We start from the raw sequence: 20,102 nt of genomic DNA, 5'->3' as shown, positions 1-20,102 counted from the left end.
TTGTCCATTGTTCAATTGTTCAAAATTACACAACAGTCAAATAAGCGAAACTCCAATTGTCCAATCAGCGAAACCACTTGTTCAAATAAGCGGAACCTTCAAGTGACTTATAAGCGGAACCACTAAGTTGCAGTTCAAGTGGAACTATCAACGTCTGATCAAGCGAAACTATCTCGGTCACTGAAGCGGACTTAGACAAGCGGATCTATCAAGCGGAACCTGTTCGATCAAATGAAACTTTCAAGCGGAACCTGTTCCTTGAAGCGAACCTAACTTGTAATTTGAAGCGGAACTGTGTCAAATATGTCCAATGAAGCGAAACTAGCTGGTACTTTGAAGCGGAACAATGTACTTTGAAACGAAACTATCTGCCACTGAAGCGAAACAACCTGCTGATGTCATGCACGAATAAGCGAAACCCCTAAAAACTTAAGTTCTAGGTTGATTTTAGATCTGAAACTTTCAAGGGTTTACTAATACATGATTCCGAGTGCAGTGTGTGATTTTGAGCTGGTTTTACCGAAAAAATTTTTTGAAAGTATGAAGAAAGTGAAGAAAAATAGATGAAATGCAGCTAAAATGGCAAGAACTCCTCCTCCTGTGCTCTGATACCACTTGTAGGATCGTGTTCGGCCCTGTTTGAGTCGATCAGAAGAATTCCTATCCAAATCAAGAGGCGGAAACTAATGATTTGGTGCTATTTCAGCTGGATTCACTTTAAACTTGCTGTTGTATTGATCTTGAGAATAATTTCAAAGTCTGACAGCACTTCGTGGCTCACCGGAAGAATACACCCTTAACTGTGTGTCCTAGTTCCGCTTGTAATGACTCCTATATATAGATTGACAGGTTTCGCTTATACATGCATGCACGTATAAGCGAACCTACAATACTACCGTTCAAGCGAAACCACAAGACTGACACTGAAGCGGAACCTAGACACTGCTCTACAAGCGAAACCTACATAAACACTGATTTCTAGGATTCCGTGTCATGTCTAATCTATACAACATAAGACTCGATGTAAGACGTAGTCGACAGACGTAGGTGCACCAACATAAACATTCTAGAATAATCTAAATAATAATAATAATAATATACGGTGCTAATATTCCCCCGCAGTTTGAGCGGGCGGAGTACAAACGCTTAAACTGGAGCGGAAGGACTGAAACAAGTCCCTTGGAAGACCCTTGGTAAATATGTCAGCGTATTGATTTGCAGCCGGAACATGGAGCACTCGAATGTGGCCAACACGGACTTTCTCACGAACAAAATGGATGTCAATTTCGATGTGCTTTGTTCGTTGGTGCTGCACAGGATTGTCTGATAAGTAAATGGCCGAAACATTATCACAGTAAACCACTGTAGCTTTCTTCAAGGGAACATGCAACTCAAACAATAAATTTCGCAACCAAGTAGCTTCGGCAACCGCATTTGCAACCCCACGATATTCCGCTTCGGCACTAGAACGTGAAATAGTAGCCTGTCGTTTAGAGGACCACGAAATTAAATTATCACCCAATAAAGTACAATATCCACTAGTCGAGCGTCTCGAATCCGGACAACCTCCCCAATCAGCGTCTGAGTATGCAATTAAATCATTAGAGACACATTTCACAATCGGAAGACCATAAGCCATTGTTCCCTGAAGATATCGAAAAATGCGTTTCATGAACGCAAAGTGTGGCTCCCGGGGCTCATGCATAAAAAGACAAACTTGCTGCACAGCATAAGAAATATCGGGACGAGTAAAAGTTAAATATTGTAAAGCAACCGCTAAGCTTCGGTATAGGGTCGGATCGTCAAAAAGCGGACCCTCGGTGGCACTCAACTTAGCCGATAAATCGACCGGTGTGGTGCAAGGCTTGCAAGCAGTCATGGAGGCACGTGCAAGGATATCCTTTGCATATTGAGATTGTGACAGAAACAATCCATGAGAATGCCGCGAAACTTTGATCCCCAAAAAATAATGTAAAGCTCCCAAATCAGATATAGCAAACTCCCGGGACAAAGTCTGAATAATACTGTGTAACAGAAGAGTGCTAGACGCTGTAAGAACGATATCATCCACGTATAAAAGCAAATAAGCCGTGTCAGCCCCCTTTGAGTAAATAAACAACGAATTATCACAAGCACTATTTCGAAAACCCTTCTACAAAATATATGAGGCAAACCTAGTGTACCAAGCCCGAGGTGCCTGTTTTAGGCCATATAAAGACTTCTTTAGTCGGCAAACATAGTTAGGACGACGAGTAACAACGAATCCCGGCGGTTGATGCATAAATACCGTCTCGTTTAAATGACCGTGAAGGAAAGCATTTTTTACATCTAATTGATGAATGGGCCATGAACGATTGACTGCCAAAGAAAGAACCGTTCTGATGGTTGCCGGTTTAACAACCGGACTAAAAGTCTCGTCACAGTAGACCCCCACCGTCTGTGATTTCCCATTAACTACCAGTCGGACCTTATACCGTTCCAAAGACCCATCGGCTTTAAACTTGTGACGAAAGAGCCACATACAACGGATAACCGGCCTGTCATGAGGGCGTGGAACCAATTCCCACGTTTCGTTTTCCTGTAAGGCATTAAATTCTGTTTGCATGGCATGTACCTAATTAGGGTCGGCAAAGGCTTTAGCATAGGTGGTGGGAACGGGCGAAATATGGGTGGTCATAAGGGTCGGGTAAAGCAGAGGTTTAATCAAACCGGTTTTCGATCGGGTTGACATGGGGTGGATGTTATTGGAAGGTGCAGGCCGTGGTTGTTGAGTGGCGGATGTGGGCGGGGCTGTTTGTGTGGCGACTGGAGGAGGTGGGCCGGGTGGGATGTTAGGGATTGGAAGTGGGTCGGGTGGGTTGTTGGGTATTAGAGGCGGGCCAGTGGTGAAGTGTAGAGGTTGTTGTGGGCCGGTGGCAGTAGGGGGTAAAGGGTTAGTGGCAGTGGGCCGTGGACGACGAAAGTAGGTAAAAGGATAAGGAGCTGTGACATTGGGCTTAGGGGTCGACGTTTGGCCGAAGGTGAACCCAGTGGGTATTGAGTCGTCCAAAAAGGAGTATGTAGCCGAGGGTGTAGGTAGGGAGTATGGAAAGGTTTGCTCATCAAAGGTCACGTGGCGGGATATGTGAACCTTGCCTATGGTAGGGTCGAGGCACCGGTACCAACGAAAGTCAGCAGGGTAGCCGAGAAAGATGCAACAAATTGCACGTGGGTGTAATTTGTGTAGTTGGGTAGCCGAGGTGTTCGGGTAACATGCACACCCGAACACGCGGAGGTGGTCATAGGTTGGGTGACGAAGATAAAGGGCAAAAGTGGGTGTAAAAAAATTTAGGCGTTTTGTTAGAAGTATATTGTGAAGGTATGTGGCGGTATGAAGAGCCTCGACCCAAAATATGGGTGGTAAGTGGGCGTGTATGAGAAGGGACCAGATGATGTCGTTCAACCGACGAATCATTCGTTCGGCCTTCCCGTTTTGTGAGGATGTCTAAGGGCAAGAAAATCGGAATAAGAGTCCTTGTTGGTGAGCAAATTGTTTAAATAGGTTGTTGTCGAATTCCCCGCCCAAGTCACATTGGAAGGTTTTTATGGGGCGGTTGAATTGGGTAAGGATAAGGCGGTGAAATTTAACAAAGGTGGGGAAAGTCTCGGATTTATATTTTAAAGGGTAGACCCACACAAAGTGGGAAAAGTTATCTATAAGGACCATGTAATATTTGTAACCGGTTTTACTTATGACCGGTGAGGTCCATAAATCACAGTGAATGATGTCGAACGGAGAAAAAGTGAAGGAACTGGACGTATAAAATGGCAAACGTTTACTATTAGATAAATGGCATGAATTACAAAAAGTAGTAGATATGTCTTTATTACATAATAAATTAAATTTTCTACTAAGAATATCTAAGACTTGCGCTCCAGGGTGCCCAAGTCGATCATGCCAAGGGAGAGTAGAAGTGGTAATGAAGCAAGCTTGTGGCGGAAGTTGTGGTGGTGTGATTGGGTAGACGTCTCCGGTACTATTGTGGCGGGAAAGGTGTCGTCCAGTTTTGAGATCCTTCACAGTGAAACCAAAAGGCTCAAATTCAATAGAGACATTATTATCACGTGTAAAGTGTCTAACTGAAATCAAAGTTTTGATAACGAATGGGCTAAAAAGTATGTTAGGTAGGATGTAGGTGCGGTCAAGGATTTTGCAAAAGCCAGTGCCGGACCCGTGTATTGGGAGACATTGCCCGTTGCCTACAAGAATTTTTGGATTTACAGAAAAAGAATTGGGAATGGAGATTATACCTGAATTCTCGGTGACGTGGGAGCCCGCACCAGTGTCCATTAGACCAGGGTCCGGTGGTTGCTGATTGAGATTCATGGCATTGAACGCTGCTTGCAACTCCGCTGGGTTAAGTGCGTCAAAACCAACAGGTGGGGCCATTGCGGATGATTGCTGGTCGGTCGTATAGTATGCAGGTGGGACCAAGGGGCCGGTGTTAGTCGACCGGTTGGCTGTGGATGGAGGGGCACCGGTGTGATGCGGTGCGTATGGGCCAGGGTTGGACCAGGCCGGTTGTGAAGGGTAGGGGCATGTTGGAACATTCCACCAAGCCCATGTAGGGTATTGTGGTGGCTGAGTCGGCCAAGGTGAGTAGGATTGGTTGCGGCCTGAACCCCGGCCTCCACGGCCTCCCCTGTTTTTGTTCCAAGATCCCTAGCCTCGTCCACGTCCGCGGGTAAAGTTTGGAGGTTGCGGCTGCTGTGAAGACCAAGCTGGCGGCTGCTGTTGACTCCAGGATTGTGGCTGTTGCTGGGAGGACTGCTGCTGTGAGGGCCGATTAGAAGGGCCAGTGGCAACCATGACCGAGGACGAGTTGGATATGCGTGCCTCTATGCGGATAAGTTCATCGGTGAGCATGGAACGAGCTTGATCCCAATCATCGTTGGTAGAGTTAATTAATGAGGCGGTAGTATCGAATTCTTGAGGCAATCCACGGACCAATTGGAGAACGAGACGCGATTCGGAAATCGGTTGATCAACATCTTCAAGCTGATTTGCTAACTCCTTCAACTTTTGACAATAGGCATCCAAAGAAGAGCATGCGGTAAGTGTAAGGTTCACGAATTTGGTTACTAATGCCGCCGCACGAGCTTTCTTGTTGCTTAAGTAAATTTTCTCCAGTTTGACCCATGCACCGCGTGCAGTGCCGTCCGAATCCATGACACGAGGTAGGAGGTCGTCAGAGACGGTGCTCCATATCCACTGTAGAACTAACGCATCAAGCTTGAGCCAAGATTCGTACGTGGGGTCGGTTTTGGATCGGGCGGCAGTGCCATCTATGTGGGCCGAAACCTTGTAGGCAACGACATGTAACTTGAATATCTTCACCCACGCAGAATAAGGGACCGTGGTGCCATCCAATGTACGGATTTTCGATTGAATATTCGTAACAGAATAAGCAGGATGCAACAGGTTTGGCTTTGAATCGGAATCCGAGGATTCCGGTTTGTCGGCGCCGGGCATGTTGATCGGAAGGAGGGAAGAGATCGGCGGCTGGAAAAGAAGAAAAAAAACTGTCGGCGGCTGGAAAAGAGGAAGAAAAATTTAGGTTTTTCAGAACCGAGGCTCTGATACCATGAAAGTGTTCATGGATTGATATTATTGATTGATTGAATAGAATACAAGAGATCCCTTTATATAGGGAAGAACCATGAACCTAAACTAACACCTAATTAGGAAACTATAATCATTCCTAATTTACAAAGAATCCTATTACATAAATATAAACATTCTAGAATAATATAAATAATAATAATAATATACGGTGCTAATACTTTTAATATGTAATCATGCATTTTTTGATTAATTTTTGAGTTGATGTTGTGAAATTACAGCGTTAGCTAGTCAACCTGGTTGAACCGCTCGGTACAACCTCGTTTAACCGGTTGAACCATTTTTTAGCCTAATCCGGTTTGATTTAAAAACCGGTTTTTAAAACATTGATTGTATGGAAACGTGAAATATAGTAAGAAATATAATTTAAATCTCTATTTGGTAGGAATCTGAATACTCCGACGAATCTGAATACTCCGACTCTGATGAAGCAGAAGCATTGTGATTGCCTGAACCAGTAGCCTTCTTTGAATTCATTTCACTTGGGTAAGTCTTGATGCAGATTGTTCGGGTGAGCTATAGAAGATCAAGAATCCAGTTGCTATTCAAGATACAATTTCTTTCTTCATATATCTGATAAATATTGATGCAACTTTGCATTTTAAAATGCATCTAGTTGATTTCAATTCTTTTGGACCTTTGATGTAAAATTTTGTTACATGGTATGCATGTAGTTGATTTCTTTTGGACTTTTGATGTGGAATAATGTTACATGGTATGCATCTAGTTTTTGTGCTTGCGGTTTTGGGGCTAAAATGAGCAACATGCGCTCATAAAATATGCTTGCTTCAATAATGTGCTAGTCCCAACCGTTAAGATCAATGGACTCCCGCGTGCCAATAATTTGTAATACACTTGGCCGGTTGGCAATTATTTTTTCTTAGTAGTTTGTGGCCATCACCTGATTTGCAGCTCTCACAGGGCATAAATGCCTTGAATTGTTTAGATGATTGGAATATTGGTGTAAGTGAAATTTTTCGCTTTGTTTTAACCACTCTTTCAGAATACTGAATACCCCTGAACAATATACATACATGTGTATAGTTTATAAAATCTGTAATTAATAGTTGTATGTTGATATAGTTAAAATTTCAAAATTCTTATATCCATAAATCTAACTAACAATTCAACCATTATACATGGCGGTGTCTAAATGAATTTAAATTGGAGTGTGATTATCTTGTAGGGTTGGTTTAACATGCACGCATCATATGTGCATAATGCGAGATGAGTATGATGTAATGCTAAAAACGCAACAAGTGTAGCGAGGGGCTATGATTCCCTGATATGAGATTGATGTTCCAAATCGATTTCCAAGCATAAATTAGTGATCATCTCAGTGAAGTGATCATAAGGTATGCTAAATTTTATCGTTTTGTTTCATCTCAAATTCTTTATAATTTGTGAAATCGAAATTGGAGCTTGATTATGTGATGTTTAGATGAAGCGTGTAATGAAAACACGTATAGGAGTGAATCCTAGTTGATAACTTGCTGAAATTATGTTCAAACTATGAAATTCATGGTAAACCATTTATAGGTTAAATGGGTTTTGTAGAAATAGGATGAACACAAAGATTATGACTATCAAAAGTGGTGTTACTTGAATTTTATAAGATGATTCTGATAATAGTATGCATGCTTGACATAATGGAATCGAAATGTATGATTATAATTGGCAAAAATAACAAGTTATGAACTTGATTCTAGTTGTGTAAAAATTAAACCCGTTAGGTGTTCGTTAAAATGCCTAAGTGGGGAATAAAGTGTTGAAAATCGGATAAAAACGCGTGTTTGATTTATATGGCAAATTATGCGTTAAAACTTATAAAAAGGGTTCTAAAACGGTAGTGAATTGAACTCTTTAGGCAAGGAATCCGGATCGTCAAGTGGACAAGCCGGAGGGGATACGCGCTTGAAAGGGGTGCTTTAAAGGTACGTAAGTATTAGTTCTGTTACGTAGTTACAAAGAATGATTATTATGTTTTGTAAATAATGTTGTAGTGTGATAAGGATGTTTGATGTATCATTGAAGTGACGAAGTTCACTCGATAGATCAAACGGGTCAATTTGAATAAATCTTGGTAGTCATCAAAGTGAAGGTTTTCACTTGACAACGGAACGGGTCAAAACTATGCTTTCAAAACAATAATGTATGTAGAGACTTGAAAGTCACATTATATGTTGACAATAGGAGGTGATATGCCAAGAGATTGGATGCACCAAATTGATTTTATGAACCCTTGATATTGGGTCATGTAAGGTCCGCTTTTCTTTAATGTTAGATTACTCACAAAAGAATGATTTTACGGACATCAAAGTATCAACTTGATGCATAATAAAGATTTTTAAAAAAATTGGACATGACCCGTTCGTAAAACGGACGCGACCCCTGTTTTTGACATAATAGACAACATTCACATACGACCCTTTTGACATCAAACCATCCCAAACAAAAACAACAAGTTTTCAAATCTAAAACTTTTAACAAGGTTTATCAAAGTAACAAAACATGGACCCAAAAGAATGCATATAAACTTGCGGAAGCGCTTGGTATAATAGGGCTTGATCATGTGCTCGCTCCATATCCCAAATCGCCTATAGCGGAGTTTTACCTACATTAACAATCAACATTTTAAAAGGTTAGTTATCACCCTAGTGAAAATCGTAATTCTTTCGTTTAAGCTTTATCCTTACAAAACATTCTTACTTTTACGCATTCGACTACCCAAATAGTTGGGTTAGGCATAGACACTCTCATTGAGAGTTAAGCATACACATTCAACCCATTAAATTGGGTTGGCATAAACACTCTCGTTGAGAGTTAGGCATACATGTTTGACCCGTTTAATTGGGTTTAGCATAAAACACTCTCGTTGAGAGTTAAACATACGTATTACTCCTCGTTCTATCCGCATAACGGAGTTTAACTTTCACATTCGATATGGCATTCAAAACTACCCGTTAGAACGAATAGCGTTCATCTTTACTTGACCCGATTTCATTCCAATCGGTCAACATATTTTGCTTAACACAACATTCGTTAACATATCCAATCCACAAGGGAATTGTCGCTTACTTGCTACATGTCACATTTGTCATACAAGGATAATTCTACATCAAATTATATATAAAAGAGGGAATATAACAAGGATTTGTATGCAACGAATCATACCTCGATCTTGCGCTCCTTCCGTTTTCTTGGTGCTTGTACCTTCTTCCTTTATGCCTACATTAGAACATTCATTCGCTTCATTTAGTTTGTCATTTCGTTATACTATTTCCACATACATTCTTCTTTTAGGCATTTCATCGAACACTTGGTAAGCATCATATTTAAGGTACAAGGTACAAGTTTATTAAGCATGTTCCTACTAGTTCATCACAACACAAGAATCATCTTCTTTTGAATTCACATAATTTCCATCCTAAATCAGTTTATCTAGCATTCAAGCATCACAACCAAATTCATATATCAACTAACACATGATCGTAATCCTTATGAACTTCCTATTAGTAACATAATCTTTACAAAGTGGGTTTTCACTACACTTTTCATACAACCTAAAATCAAGCATGATTCTTGTTCTAAAAAGCAATCTTAACTCAGATTTCTTACAATTGATACAAGGAATCGAGTTTGGATTTGACCCCACACCCAACAATTCACAATTTCAGAAAATTAAACTTACCACTTCACTAATTAGGGTTAGATTTTCGCAAAAAGGGGCTCATGCATCGAATTTTCTTGTGATTTAAGCTTCAATTTCTTGATTTATTGAGTTTAGGGTTATTCACCCTCTTCCCTGCTCCTTGTTCGATCGACCCCAACACACCAGACATAGGTGTTTCTTCATTTACTAATTAAAACCCCTTTTTGTTTATTAATTACACTTTAGTCCCTCCTACTTTGAGAAAGTGTTTTAATTTAGGCTTTACCCATTAACTAGCTACCATTTAGTCATGTTTCATTAACCAAGTTACATTCTTTATTTATTTGTATATTTATTATCTTACTAGCATTTTTGGGGCGTTACAAGTCTACCCCCCTTAAAGGAGGTTTCGTCCTCGAAACCTGAGCACATAACTAGTTTAAAGGTGACATACCGAAAAGAAAAGGATAGTGTTTCCTCATTTCATCTTCTGCTTCCCATGTGAGGTCTGAACCCTTTCGGTGTTGCCATTGTACCAACACTTGTCTAACGGCCTTGTTGCGGAGATTCTTCACCTTGAAATCCTTAATGGCTATGGGTCTTTCGACATAATTTAACCCTTCGTCCAACTCGATATCATCAAGAGGTACTAGTGCTGTCTCATCCGCAAGACACTTTCTCAATTGCGACACGTGGAAAGTATTGTGGATCCCGTCTAGAGCAGGCGGTAATTCTAATCGATATGCAACCCGCGCTAAGATTTTAAACGGTCCGATGTAACGAGGACCTAACTTACCCCGTTTGCGAAAACGGATTATACCTTTCCATGGGGACACTTTCAACAAGACAAAATCTCCGACTTGGAATTCAATAGGACGCCTTCTCTTGTCTGCATAAGCTTTTTGCCGATCTTGGGCTGCTTTCAACTTTGTTCTAACCATTTCAATCTTTTCATTCGTCACCGCTATTAAATCACTTGGTGCAAGCTCTCTTTGTCCTACTTCGCCCCAACATACGGGAGTCCTACATTTTCTCCCGTATAGTAGTTCGTAAGGTGCCTTTTGAATGCCACTATGGTAACTGTTATTATAAGAAAATTCGACCAGTGGCAATTGGTCATCCCAACTTCCCCTAAAATCTAAGACACACGCCCTCAGCATATCAACAAGTGTTTGAATGGTTCTTTCTGACTGGCCATCAGTTTGAGGGTGGTAGGCGGTACTCATATGCAATTTCGTACCCACACTCTCGTGAAACTTTTGCCAGTAACGAGAAGTAAATCTGGTGTCCCGATCCGAGACAATCGACACAGGCACTCCGTGACGGGATATGATCTCGTTCATATAAATTTCTGCCATCTTCTCGGAAGAGTAAGCTTCTTTGATGGGTAGAAAGTGAGCGCTTTTTGTAAGTCGGTCTACGATTACCCATATTGTATCGTGCCCTTTCTTTGTTTTAGGAAGCTTGGTTATCAAATCCATCGTTAGTTCTTCCCACTTCCATACCGGTATCTCCAAGGGTTGTAATTTCCCGTACGGTTTTTGATGTTCTGCTTTCACTTGGGAGCATGTTAAGCATTTCGCGACGTATTTAACTATGTCACGCTTCATGCCCGGCCACCAATAATTGGCTTTCAAGTCCCGATACATCTTTGTAGCCCCGGGATGGACCGAATATCGAGACTTATGTGCCTCGTCGAGCAAAGCAGCCTTGACTTCACAGAATCGTGGGATCCAAATTCGGCCGAACCGCGTCTTAAGTCCGGTCGAATTCTCTTCTAGATTATCGATTACACCTTTTAATCGTTCTTTCTTCAGGTCTTCCGCTCCAAGCGACTTTATTTGGGATTCGCGTATCGTCTCGAGTAATCTTGGCGTAACTGTCATCTTCATGGATTTCACTCGAAGGGGAGATGGATACTCTTTACGGCTTAACGCATCGGCTACCACGTTTGCCTTTCCCGGGTGATAAAGGATATCACAATCATAATCTTTGATAAGTTCCAACTATCTCCGCTGCCTCATATTTAGGTCCTTCTGTTCAAAGAAGTATTTAAGGCTTTTGTGGTCCGAGTAAATGGTGCCTTTTGTCCCATATAGATAATGCCTCCAAATCTTTAATGCGAACACTACCGCCGCCAATTCTAAGTCGTGGGTTGGGTAGTTCACTTCATGTGGCTTCAATTGTCAAGAAGCATAAGCGATAACTCTCCCTCTTTGCATTAGAACGCAACCTAATCCCTGGTGCGAAGCGTCTGAATAGACCACCAGGTCTTCGGTTCCGTCTGGTAATGTCAAGACCGCGGGACGTGATAGTTTTTCTTTTAACATTCGAAAAGCCTCCTCCTGTTCTTTTCCCCACACAAACTTCTCTTTCTTTCTTGTCAATTTTGTTAAGGGTAAGTCTATCTTGGAAAAATCCTGTATGAACCTTCTGTAGTACCCCGCAAGACCCAGAAAACTTCTTATCTCTGTTGGGTTTTTCGGAGAAACCCACTTCATTACAGCATCGATTTTTGAAGGATCAACTAAAACACCCTCCGAATTTATCACGTGCCCCAGAAACTGCACTTCCCTGAGCCAAAAGGCGCATTTTGAGAATTTTGCGTAGAGTTTCTCATTACGGAGAACTTCAAGTACTTCACGCAAGTGCACTGCATGTTCGTCTTTGCTTCGTGAATAAACCAGAATATCATCTATGAATACGATCACAGACTTATCCAACATGGGTCGGCATACACGGTTCATAAGGTCCATAAATGCTGCCGGTGCATTAGTTAACCCGAAGGACATAACTAAAAACTCGTAATGTCCATAACGGGTTCTAAATGCGGTCTTTGGAATGTCTTCTCCTCGTACCCTAACTTGATGGTACCCCGATCGTAGATCTATCTTGGAGAACCAACTCGCCCCTTGTAACTGATCAAAAAGGTTATCAATTCTAGGTAAAGGGTAGCGGTTCTTTATGGTCAGCTTATTTAACTCCCTATAGTCGATGCACATGCGCATCGACCCGTCTTTCTTCTTAACAAATAAGACAGGTGCTCCCCAAGGCGACACACTTGGGCGTATGAAGCCCTTGTCTAGGAGGTCTTGTAATTGTGTCATTAATTCCCGCATTTCCGTGGGAGCTAATCTATAGGGAGCCTTCGCGACTGGTTTCGCACCCGGATTCAATTCGATATTAAATTCTACTTCTCGGGAGGGAGGGAGTCCCGGCAATTCCTCCGGGAACACATCCGGAAATTCGTTCACAATCTCAACATCTTCAAGCTTCGGGGAGCCTTGTTGAGTATTTACCACGTAAGCTAAATATGCTCTACTCCCATTGAGCACATACTTAGTAGCTTGAACGAGAGTACATAACTTCGCTTCCATCTTTCTTTCGCCTTGTACATTTAATCGTCTTCCACTGGAGTTTGGAGAAGTATAGTTTTGGTTTCACATTTTATCTCCGCGTGGTTTTGAGACATCCAATCCATACCCACTATTACTTTGAATTCCCCCAAGATCATGGGTATAAGATCAATAGCAAACTCCTCATCCTCAATGGTTAATTTACAATTTTTACATATTTCGTGCAACAAATAATTTTTGCTATCTGCTATCTCTACTTCTAAGGGCATCGACATTCGTTCAATCTTAAAGGAAGGATGTTGTACGATTTCACTAGAGATAAACGACATAGTGGCCCCGGTATCAAACAAGACATAAACCGGTATTGAGTTTATTAGAAAGATACCTGAAACCACATTCGGCTGGGATTTGGCTTCTTCTGATGTGATTTGAAACATTCTCCCCTTCGCCTTAGAACCCTCTTGCTTCTTATCCTCTTTCTTTGACTCTTGTTGAAGCTTTGGGCATTCAGACTTGATATGCCCCCTTTCGAAACAGTTGAAACAAGTCTTTGGGTTGCTCGGGCATTGATAAGACGAATGCCCCTCCTTACCGCATTTGAAGCACCCCTTTTTGCCTAACAAACACTCTCCGGTATGGAGCTTCCCACACGTCTTGCATGGTGTAATTCCACCTTTCGACTTACCCTTTCTTCCTTGATCCTGAAACTTCCCCTTTTTAGATGGACTAAAACTTGCACCTTTTTCACTCGGTCTCTTTTCACCTCGCTCTTCTTGCCTTTTAATCTCGATCTCTCTATCCCGTGCTAAGTTAATGAGTTCCTCGAGGGTTTCACATTTCGAGGGGGTGATGAACTCTCTAATTTCTGCCTTTAGCACACCATAGAAACGATTTATCTTCATCCTTTCGGTGGTTACCAAATCCCCACAGAATTTCATCTTGTCCATAAAAGTGTTTGCTATTTCATTTACTGATTCGTTTTTCTGTCGGAGGCGTAAGAAATCCTCCTGAATCTTGTCGATAGCCGACTGAGGGCAATGATATTTCATGAAGGGCCCCTTGAACTCTTGCCAAGTCATAACTTGCAGTCTATCTTCGCCTACTTCCTTGCTGTGAGCATCCCACCAATCTTTCGCCTGATGGGTTAGTAAACCGGTAGCGAACATCACTTGGTCCTCCTTATCGCACCGACTTCGTATAAACACCGCCTCTATATTCGAGACCCATCTTTGACATTCAACGGGATCTATTTTACCGTCATACGTCGTCGGATGGCATGCCATAAAATCCTTATAGGTGCACCTTCGTTCCTTACCTCTACCCTTGGACCCTTCGATTAATTCTTTCAGTTCTTCGAACCTGCTGGTCATCATAGCATCCACAACCCCCAGAACTCGGCTTTCTACTTCTTGGGCCAATCGTGGGAGATTGGCTTGCATAACCCCTTCCGCTACTTCCGTAACTTTGTTCTCGAATGCTTCTTGTCTAGCCGCATCATTGTTATCATCATTATCATCATTAATATTTCTTGCATCAGCCATCTACACAAGGTTATATTTTCGTTCAATACAAATCACAGACTTTCAGCATATCATTATTCCTTAATCAACATTTACTTAGTTCATCTCATGTCGTCCGGTTCATCACTTTTGATTATTACAAGTTTATTCTGGTTGTAATCACTAATTGTGATTACATACACTTATTAAGCCTTTTATGGACTCTACGTGGTCATAAAATAAGTTTTCAGTTAGCCCGGCAACACAAAACGTGAAATAAAAAAAATAATCAACGGGCTGAATTCCGCTAGCCGTCGCCGACGGCTTCATGCCCCGTCGGCGACGGGCTTTAGATATGCGCGTCGCCTACATTAGTCCGTAGGCAGGAACTTAAGCCGTCTACCAACATGGGGGCGTCGGCGACGGGGTGTCTGGCCGTCGGCGACGGTCAGCCATTTTTTAATCCGCTGCAGCTTTGTTTTTTAGCATTCTAACTCTTTTTCGGGTCCGTTTGCAGCTGTACGGTCCCCGGAATTTATTGTTTCGCTACCCATAATTACTACTTCACATATTTAACTCAACTTTACATATCAAAATCATTACATATACTAGCATTCATCGAAAACGTACATTATTACCTCATTGGCGATCTTTGGAGCGAGCACACTTTAGAACGAGCCATCGGTTTGAGTTCAAGCATCGCGTTAAAAGCTCGAATCCCTCAAACCTTGGCTCTGATACCAACTTGTAAGGTCCGCTTTTCTTTAATGTTAGATTACTCACAAAAGAATGATTTTACGGACATCAAAGTATCAACTTGATGCATAACAAAGATTTTTACAAAAATTGGACATGACCCGTTCGTAAAACGGACGCGACCCCTGTTTTTGACATAATAGACAACATTCACATACGACCCTTTTGACATCAAACCATCCCAAACAAAAACAACAAGTTTTCAAATCTAAAACTTTTAACAAGGTTTATCAAAGTAACAAAACATGGACCCAAAAGCATGCATATAAACTTGCGGAAGCGCTTGGTATAATAGGGCTTGATCATGTGCTCGCTCCATATCCCAAATCGCCTATAGCGGAGTTTTACCTACATTAACAATCAACATTTTAAAAGGTTAGTTATCACCCTAGTAAAAATCGTAATTCTTTCGTTTAAGCTTTATCCTTACAAAACATTCTTACTTTTACGCATTCGACTACCCAAATAGTTGGGTTAGGCATAGACACTCTCATTGAGAGTTAAGCATACACATTCGACCCATTAAATTGGGTTGGCATAAACACTCTCGTTGAGAGTTAGGCATACATGTTTGACCCGTTTAATTGGGTTTAGCATAAAACACTCTCGTTGAGAGTTAAGCATACGTATTACTCCTCGTTCTATCCGCATAACGAAGTTTAACTTTCACATTCGATATGGCATTCAAAACTACCCGTTAGAACGAATAGCGTTCATCTTTACTTGACCCGATTTCATTCCAATCGGTCAACATATTTTGCTTAACACAACATTCGTTAACATATCCAATCCACAAGGGAATTGTCGCTTACTTGCTACATGTCACATTTGTCATACAAGGATAATTCTACATCAAATTATATATAAAAGAGGGAATATAACAAGGATTTGTATGCAACGAATCATACCTCGATCTTGCGCTCCTTCCGTTTTCTTGGTGCTTGTACCTTCTTCCTTTATGCCTACATTAGAACATTCATTCGCTTCATTTAGTTTGTCATTTTGTTATACTATTTCCACATACATTCTTCTTTTAGGCATTTCATCGAACACTTGGTAAGCATCATATTTAAGGTACAAGGTACAAGTTTATTAAGCATGTTCCTACTAGTTCATCACAACACAAGAATCATCTTCTTTTGAATTCACATAATTTCCATCCTAAATCAGTTTATCTAGCATTCAAGCATCACAACCAAATTCATATATCAACTAACACATGATCGTAATCCTTATGAACTTCCTATTAGTAACATAATCTTTACAAAGTGGGTTTTCACTACACTTTTCATACAACCTAAAATCAAGCATGATTCTTGTTCTAAAAAGCAATCTTAACTCAGATTTCTTACAATTGATACAAGGAATCGAGTTTGGATTTGACCCCACACCCAACAATTCACAATTTCAGAAAATTAAACTTACCACTTCACTAATTAGGGTTAGATTTTCGCAAAAAGGGGCTCATGCATCGAATTTTCTTGTGATTTAAGCTTCAATTTCTTGATTTATTGAGTTTAGGGTTATTCACCCTCTTCCCTGCTCCTTGTTCGATCGACCCCAACACACCAGACATAGGTGTTTCTTCATTTACTAATTAAAACCCCTTTTTGTTTATTAATTACACTTTAGTCCCTCCTACTTTGAGAAAGTGTTTTAATTTAGGCTTTACCCATTAACTAGCTACCATTTAGTCATGTTTCATTAACCAAGTTACATTCTTTATTTATTTGTATATTTATTATCTTACTAGCATTTTTGGGGCGTTACAGGTCAAATGACTAGAAATTGCTTGCAAGATTTGCATAAAGCGGTTTGCTCGAATTATGGGAAAACGAGCATGAAATTCTAGTGCGTGCGTAAAACCATGTAATGTAATGGTGATGATATGCCATAGTTGACAAGCCCGGGAAATGGGAAACAAAGCTTAGAAATCAATAAAAGTGAATGATGAAAAATATGTCACAAAACAAACGGGTCGAACAATGGAAACAAAGATTTGTGAACTATTCGTTTATAAACCGGGTTTCGTTGTCTGAAATTTAAATGGTTAGATCCGTAGTTAATCATTACTAAATCATTACTAAATTTGACTTTTACTTTTAACTTTATAATAAAATAATATAATAAAGTAGTTAATCATTACTAAATTTGACTTTTGGGTATATTAATCTTTATCTTGAGTATATTTATCACACTCCTAATGATAATTATATGATACTATCTAATGGGATTTTTGTTTTGGGAATACGAGATGAATGAAAAGTTAAATCATTTTTTTAATATAATTAAAGATAGTGAGTTTTTTTTAAGGGGCGAAACTTATATATATATATATATAGAACCAAGCAAGAAGCTGAAACAAAAGATACAATCAACAAAAAAACAAAACAAAACACAAGGAAAACCAACATTACACTAACTCGACAACATCAAAGTTGGACCATTTGTCCCAGCCAACTGATGCTCCCTTTCCCCTATGACACAACCAAAGGAAAGAGTCTTCCTTTATACTCTCGACTATTCTTTTAACCGGGATAAAAGCCTCATCAAACGTCTTCTTGTTACGAGCCATCCATATTCTCCATATCGATGCCAACACAACCATGTGAACGATTTTCCTCCATTTCTTCGACCCCGGGCTGCTATCGATGGCCTCGAAAATCCCGAAAACGGAAGTCGCTAAAGCCGGAAAGGGGATTCTCATCCACACAAACACGTAACTGTTTTGCGTAAAAGAAAAGCAATTTCTTTGAAAAGACAGTACAAGAGAGCTGACATTGGAAATTAAATTAGAAATAGTTAAAATTGCTTTAAAGTTCACTAGGTTAGAAGCCCGTGTATTACACGGGTTGAATAAATGTAATTTTATATATTAAATAATAAAAAATTATCTTTTTATGAAACTCGCATATTGTACGGGTTAAATAAATATAATTTTATATATCAAATAATAAAAAATTATATCTTTAAAAACCATGTGTATTACACAGATTAAATAAATGTAATTTTGTATACTAAATACTAAAAACGTCGTATCTTTAAAAAACCCATGTATAATCGGGTTGAATAAATCTACCAAATGATAAAAAAATTATATCCTTAAAAACCCTGTATATTACACGTGTTGAATAAATCTAAAAAGAGTTATATCTTTAAAAACCATGTGTATTACACAGATTAAATAAATATAATTTTGTATACTAAATACTAAAAACGTCGTATCTTTAAAAAACCCGTGTATAGTCGGGTTGAAAAAACTACCAAATAATAAAAAAATATAACCTTAAAAACCCCGTGTATTACACGTGTTGAATAAATCTAATTTACATAGCAAATGATAAAAACGTTATATCTTTAAAAACTCCATGTATTACACGGGTTATATAAATGTAACTTTGTATAGTAAATAATAAAAGTTAAATTTTTTAAAATCCCGTGTTTTACACGGGTTGAATAAATATAATTTTGTAGACCAGATAATAAAAAAAGTTATATTTTTAATAAATTAGGATAATATTTAATATTAATTTATTATTTATATATTTAATATAAGATAAGTAGGAAATAGATGTATTTGTTTTAAAAAATATTAAATTAACAATTTAGATTTGAGGATAATATTTTTTATTAAAATATGATAAGATTTAATATTAATTTATTGTTTATTTAGTTAATTAATTAATATAAGATAAGTATATATTTGAGGATGTTTTCAATGAATAATACTTGTTCAAAAGCTGGTTTCTTTTATTATAGTAGATAGATAGATTTGAAGTTCGATGAAAATTGACATAATCTATTTACTATTATGAGATTGTGAGTTCGATGAAAATGATTTTTATTTTCTAAGATGGTGCTTTGAATTAGATAGTTATACATTATACATTATAAATTATACATTATATTATATTATATTATATTATATTATATTATATTATATTATATTATATTATATTATATTATATTATATTATATTATATTATATTATATTATATTATATTATATTATATTATATTATATTATATTATATTATATTATATTATATTATATTATATTATATTATATTATATTATATTATATTATATTATATTATATTATATTATATTATATTATATTATATTATATTATATTATAGATTGAATGAAATGAACAGTGACAAAAACTTTTGTCTTCACCTAAAAAAAAGAGACTAAGACTATGGGGTATGGTACGTGGGTTGGGTATAAACGGTCAACTCATCACCCCGGGTGGGCTTGGGTTTTGGTGTGGCCCCTTGGGCGGGGGTTTCAGCCCGGGCGTTAGGCGTGCCTAGCGGTCTTCCGTGGCCGGCTCTCATTGGCTGGTTGGCTTGGCTATAGCAGCTAGGTTTAAAATTTAAAAATAACTGTTTGGCCAAGCCAAACGGTTCACCCAACTCCTATACGACAGCGTCCCGGGCGATGATATAAGCCTCGAAGACTGGGTGGCGGTGGCCAACATCGAGTTCCGGGGCAAGGAGCGGAAGCCGTTTGACAAGCTCGCCCTGTTCGAAATCTACCTAACGCTTAATTAGGCTTTTTTTTATTTTGTAATCTTTTTTTTTAAATTTTGTATGTATTTTTTAATTTTAAACTTTTTTTTTATTTTTATAACACTGGCCAACCCACACGGGCTAGCCACGCCCCACCATACCGATCCAACACGTCACTCACCAGCGGTGCCCCTCGAAGTCCACGTGTCAACCCATGCCCCAAACCCCCGCCCCACCATACCCCACGGTCTAACATATTTTCAACATCTACAAACAACAATATCGACGACAATAGTTGTTGGCCTTTATTGGTTGACATGGGCGGCAAGAGAACAGTGCCAGGCAGCTGCCTGGCACTCCCCTATTGGCCTAATTAATTTATGATTTTATATCCGCTTTAAAATTATGATTTTGCCATCGGTTTAAAATTACGTATTTGCCCCAGTTCAAAATAAAATGACGCTTTTGCTCCCAGCTAAATTTCTCAATTTTGCCCTCGGTTCAAATTGATTACGGTTTTGGCCACAATTTAAAATTAGGCATTTGCCCCCAGTTAAAAATAAATTTATGCTTTTGCCCTCAGCTAAAATTTACGAATTTCCCCTCGGTTCAAAATTACGGTATTACCCTCAATTCAAAATTACGTTTTTACCCCCAGTGCAAA

At 39.3% G+C, this 20,102-nt stretch overlaps 3 protein-coding genes and 1 long non-coding RNA gene across 4 annotated transcripts; all 4 read right to left on the bottom strand.

The window, feature by feature from the left end:
• Positions 1–1,105: 1,105 nt before the first annotated feature.
• LOC110925155 (uncharacterized mitochondrial protein AtMg00810-like) lies at positions 1,106–4,429 on the bottom strand. Its single transcript, XM_022169124.1, has 3 exons — positions 4,291–4,429; positions 3,908–4,119; positions 1,106–2,101 (listed from the first exon to the last, which is right to left on the bottom strand). The coding sequence occupies exons 1-3, from the start codon at positions 4,427–4,429 to the stop codon at positions 1,106–1,108; spliced, it is 1,347 nt and encodes a 448-aa protein (XP_022024816.1).
• A 273-nt stretch (positions 4,430–4,702) lies between these two features.
• On the bottom strand, positions 4,703–5,512 carry LOC110925156. The gene has a single exon (XM_022169125.1). The coding sequence runs from the start codon at positions 5,510–5,512 to the stop codon at positions 4,703–4,705; it is 810 nt and encodes a 269-aa protein (XP_022024817.1).
• A 7,199-nt stretch (positions 5,513–12,711) lies between these two features.
• On the bottom strand, positions 12,712–14,040 carry LOC110925166. The gene has a single exon (XM_022169134.1). It carries the CDS (start codon positions 14,038–14,040, stop codon positions 12,712–12,714), a length of 1,329 nt encoding a protein of 442 aa, XP_022024826.1.
• A 73-nt stretch (positions 14,041–14,113) lies between these two features.
• On the bottom strand, positions 14,114–16,406 carry LOC110921710. The gene is made up of 3 exons (XR_002582553.2): positions 16,351–16,406; positions 15,834–15,887; positions 14,114–14,211 (listed from the first exon to the last, which is right to left on the bottom strand). It is a non-coding gene; the product is annotated as an uncharacterized LOC110921710 (long non-coding RNA).
• Between the last annotated feature and the right edge of the window lie 3,696 nt (positions 16,407–20,102).

This window comes from Helianthus annuus, chromosome 17, assembly GCF_002127325.2.
Source record: "Helianthus annuus cultivar XRQ/B chromosome 17, HanXRQr2.0-SUNRISE, whole genome shotgun sequence".
In the NCBI taxonomy this organism is placed as follows: Eukaryota; Viridiplantae; Streptophyta; class Magnoliopsida; order Asterales; family Asteraceae; genus Helianthus; species Helianthus annuus.
This window is presented reverse-complemented; position numbering and strand designations above follow the sequence as displayed.

What these genes read in the sequence shown, in the direction of transcription:
- LOC110925155 (XM_022169124.1), bottom strand. Translation starts at nt 4,429, where the DNA reads ATGGCCCCACCTGTTGGTTTTGACGCACTTAACCCAGCGGAGTTGCAA. An exon ending in CCACGTCACCGAGAATTCAG is followed by an intron (nt 4,120 to 4,290) that starts GTATAATCTCCA and finishes CTTTGATTTCAG; the next exon opens with TTAGACACTTTACACGTGAT. An exon ending in TTGGGCACCCTGGAGCGCAA is followed by an intron (nt 2,102 to 3,907) that starts GTCTTAGATATT and finishes ATTTACTCAAAG; the next exon opens with GGGGCTGACACGGCTTATTT.
- LOC110925156 (XM_022169125.1), bottom strand. Translation starts at nt 5,512, where the DNA reads ATGCCCGGCGCCGACAAACCGGAATCCTCGGATTCCGATTCAAAGCCA.
- LOC110925166 (XM_022169134.1), bottom strand. Translation starts at nt 14,040, where the DNA reads ATGACCAGCAGGTTCGAAGAACTGAAAGAATTAATCGAAGGGTCCAAG.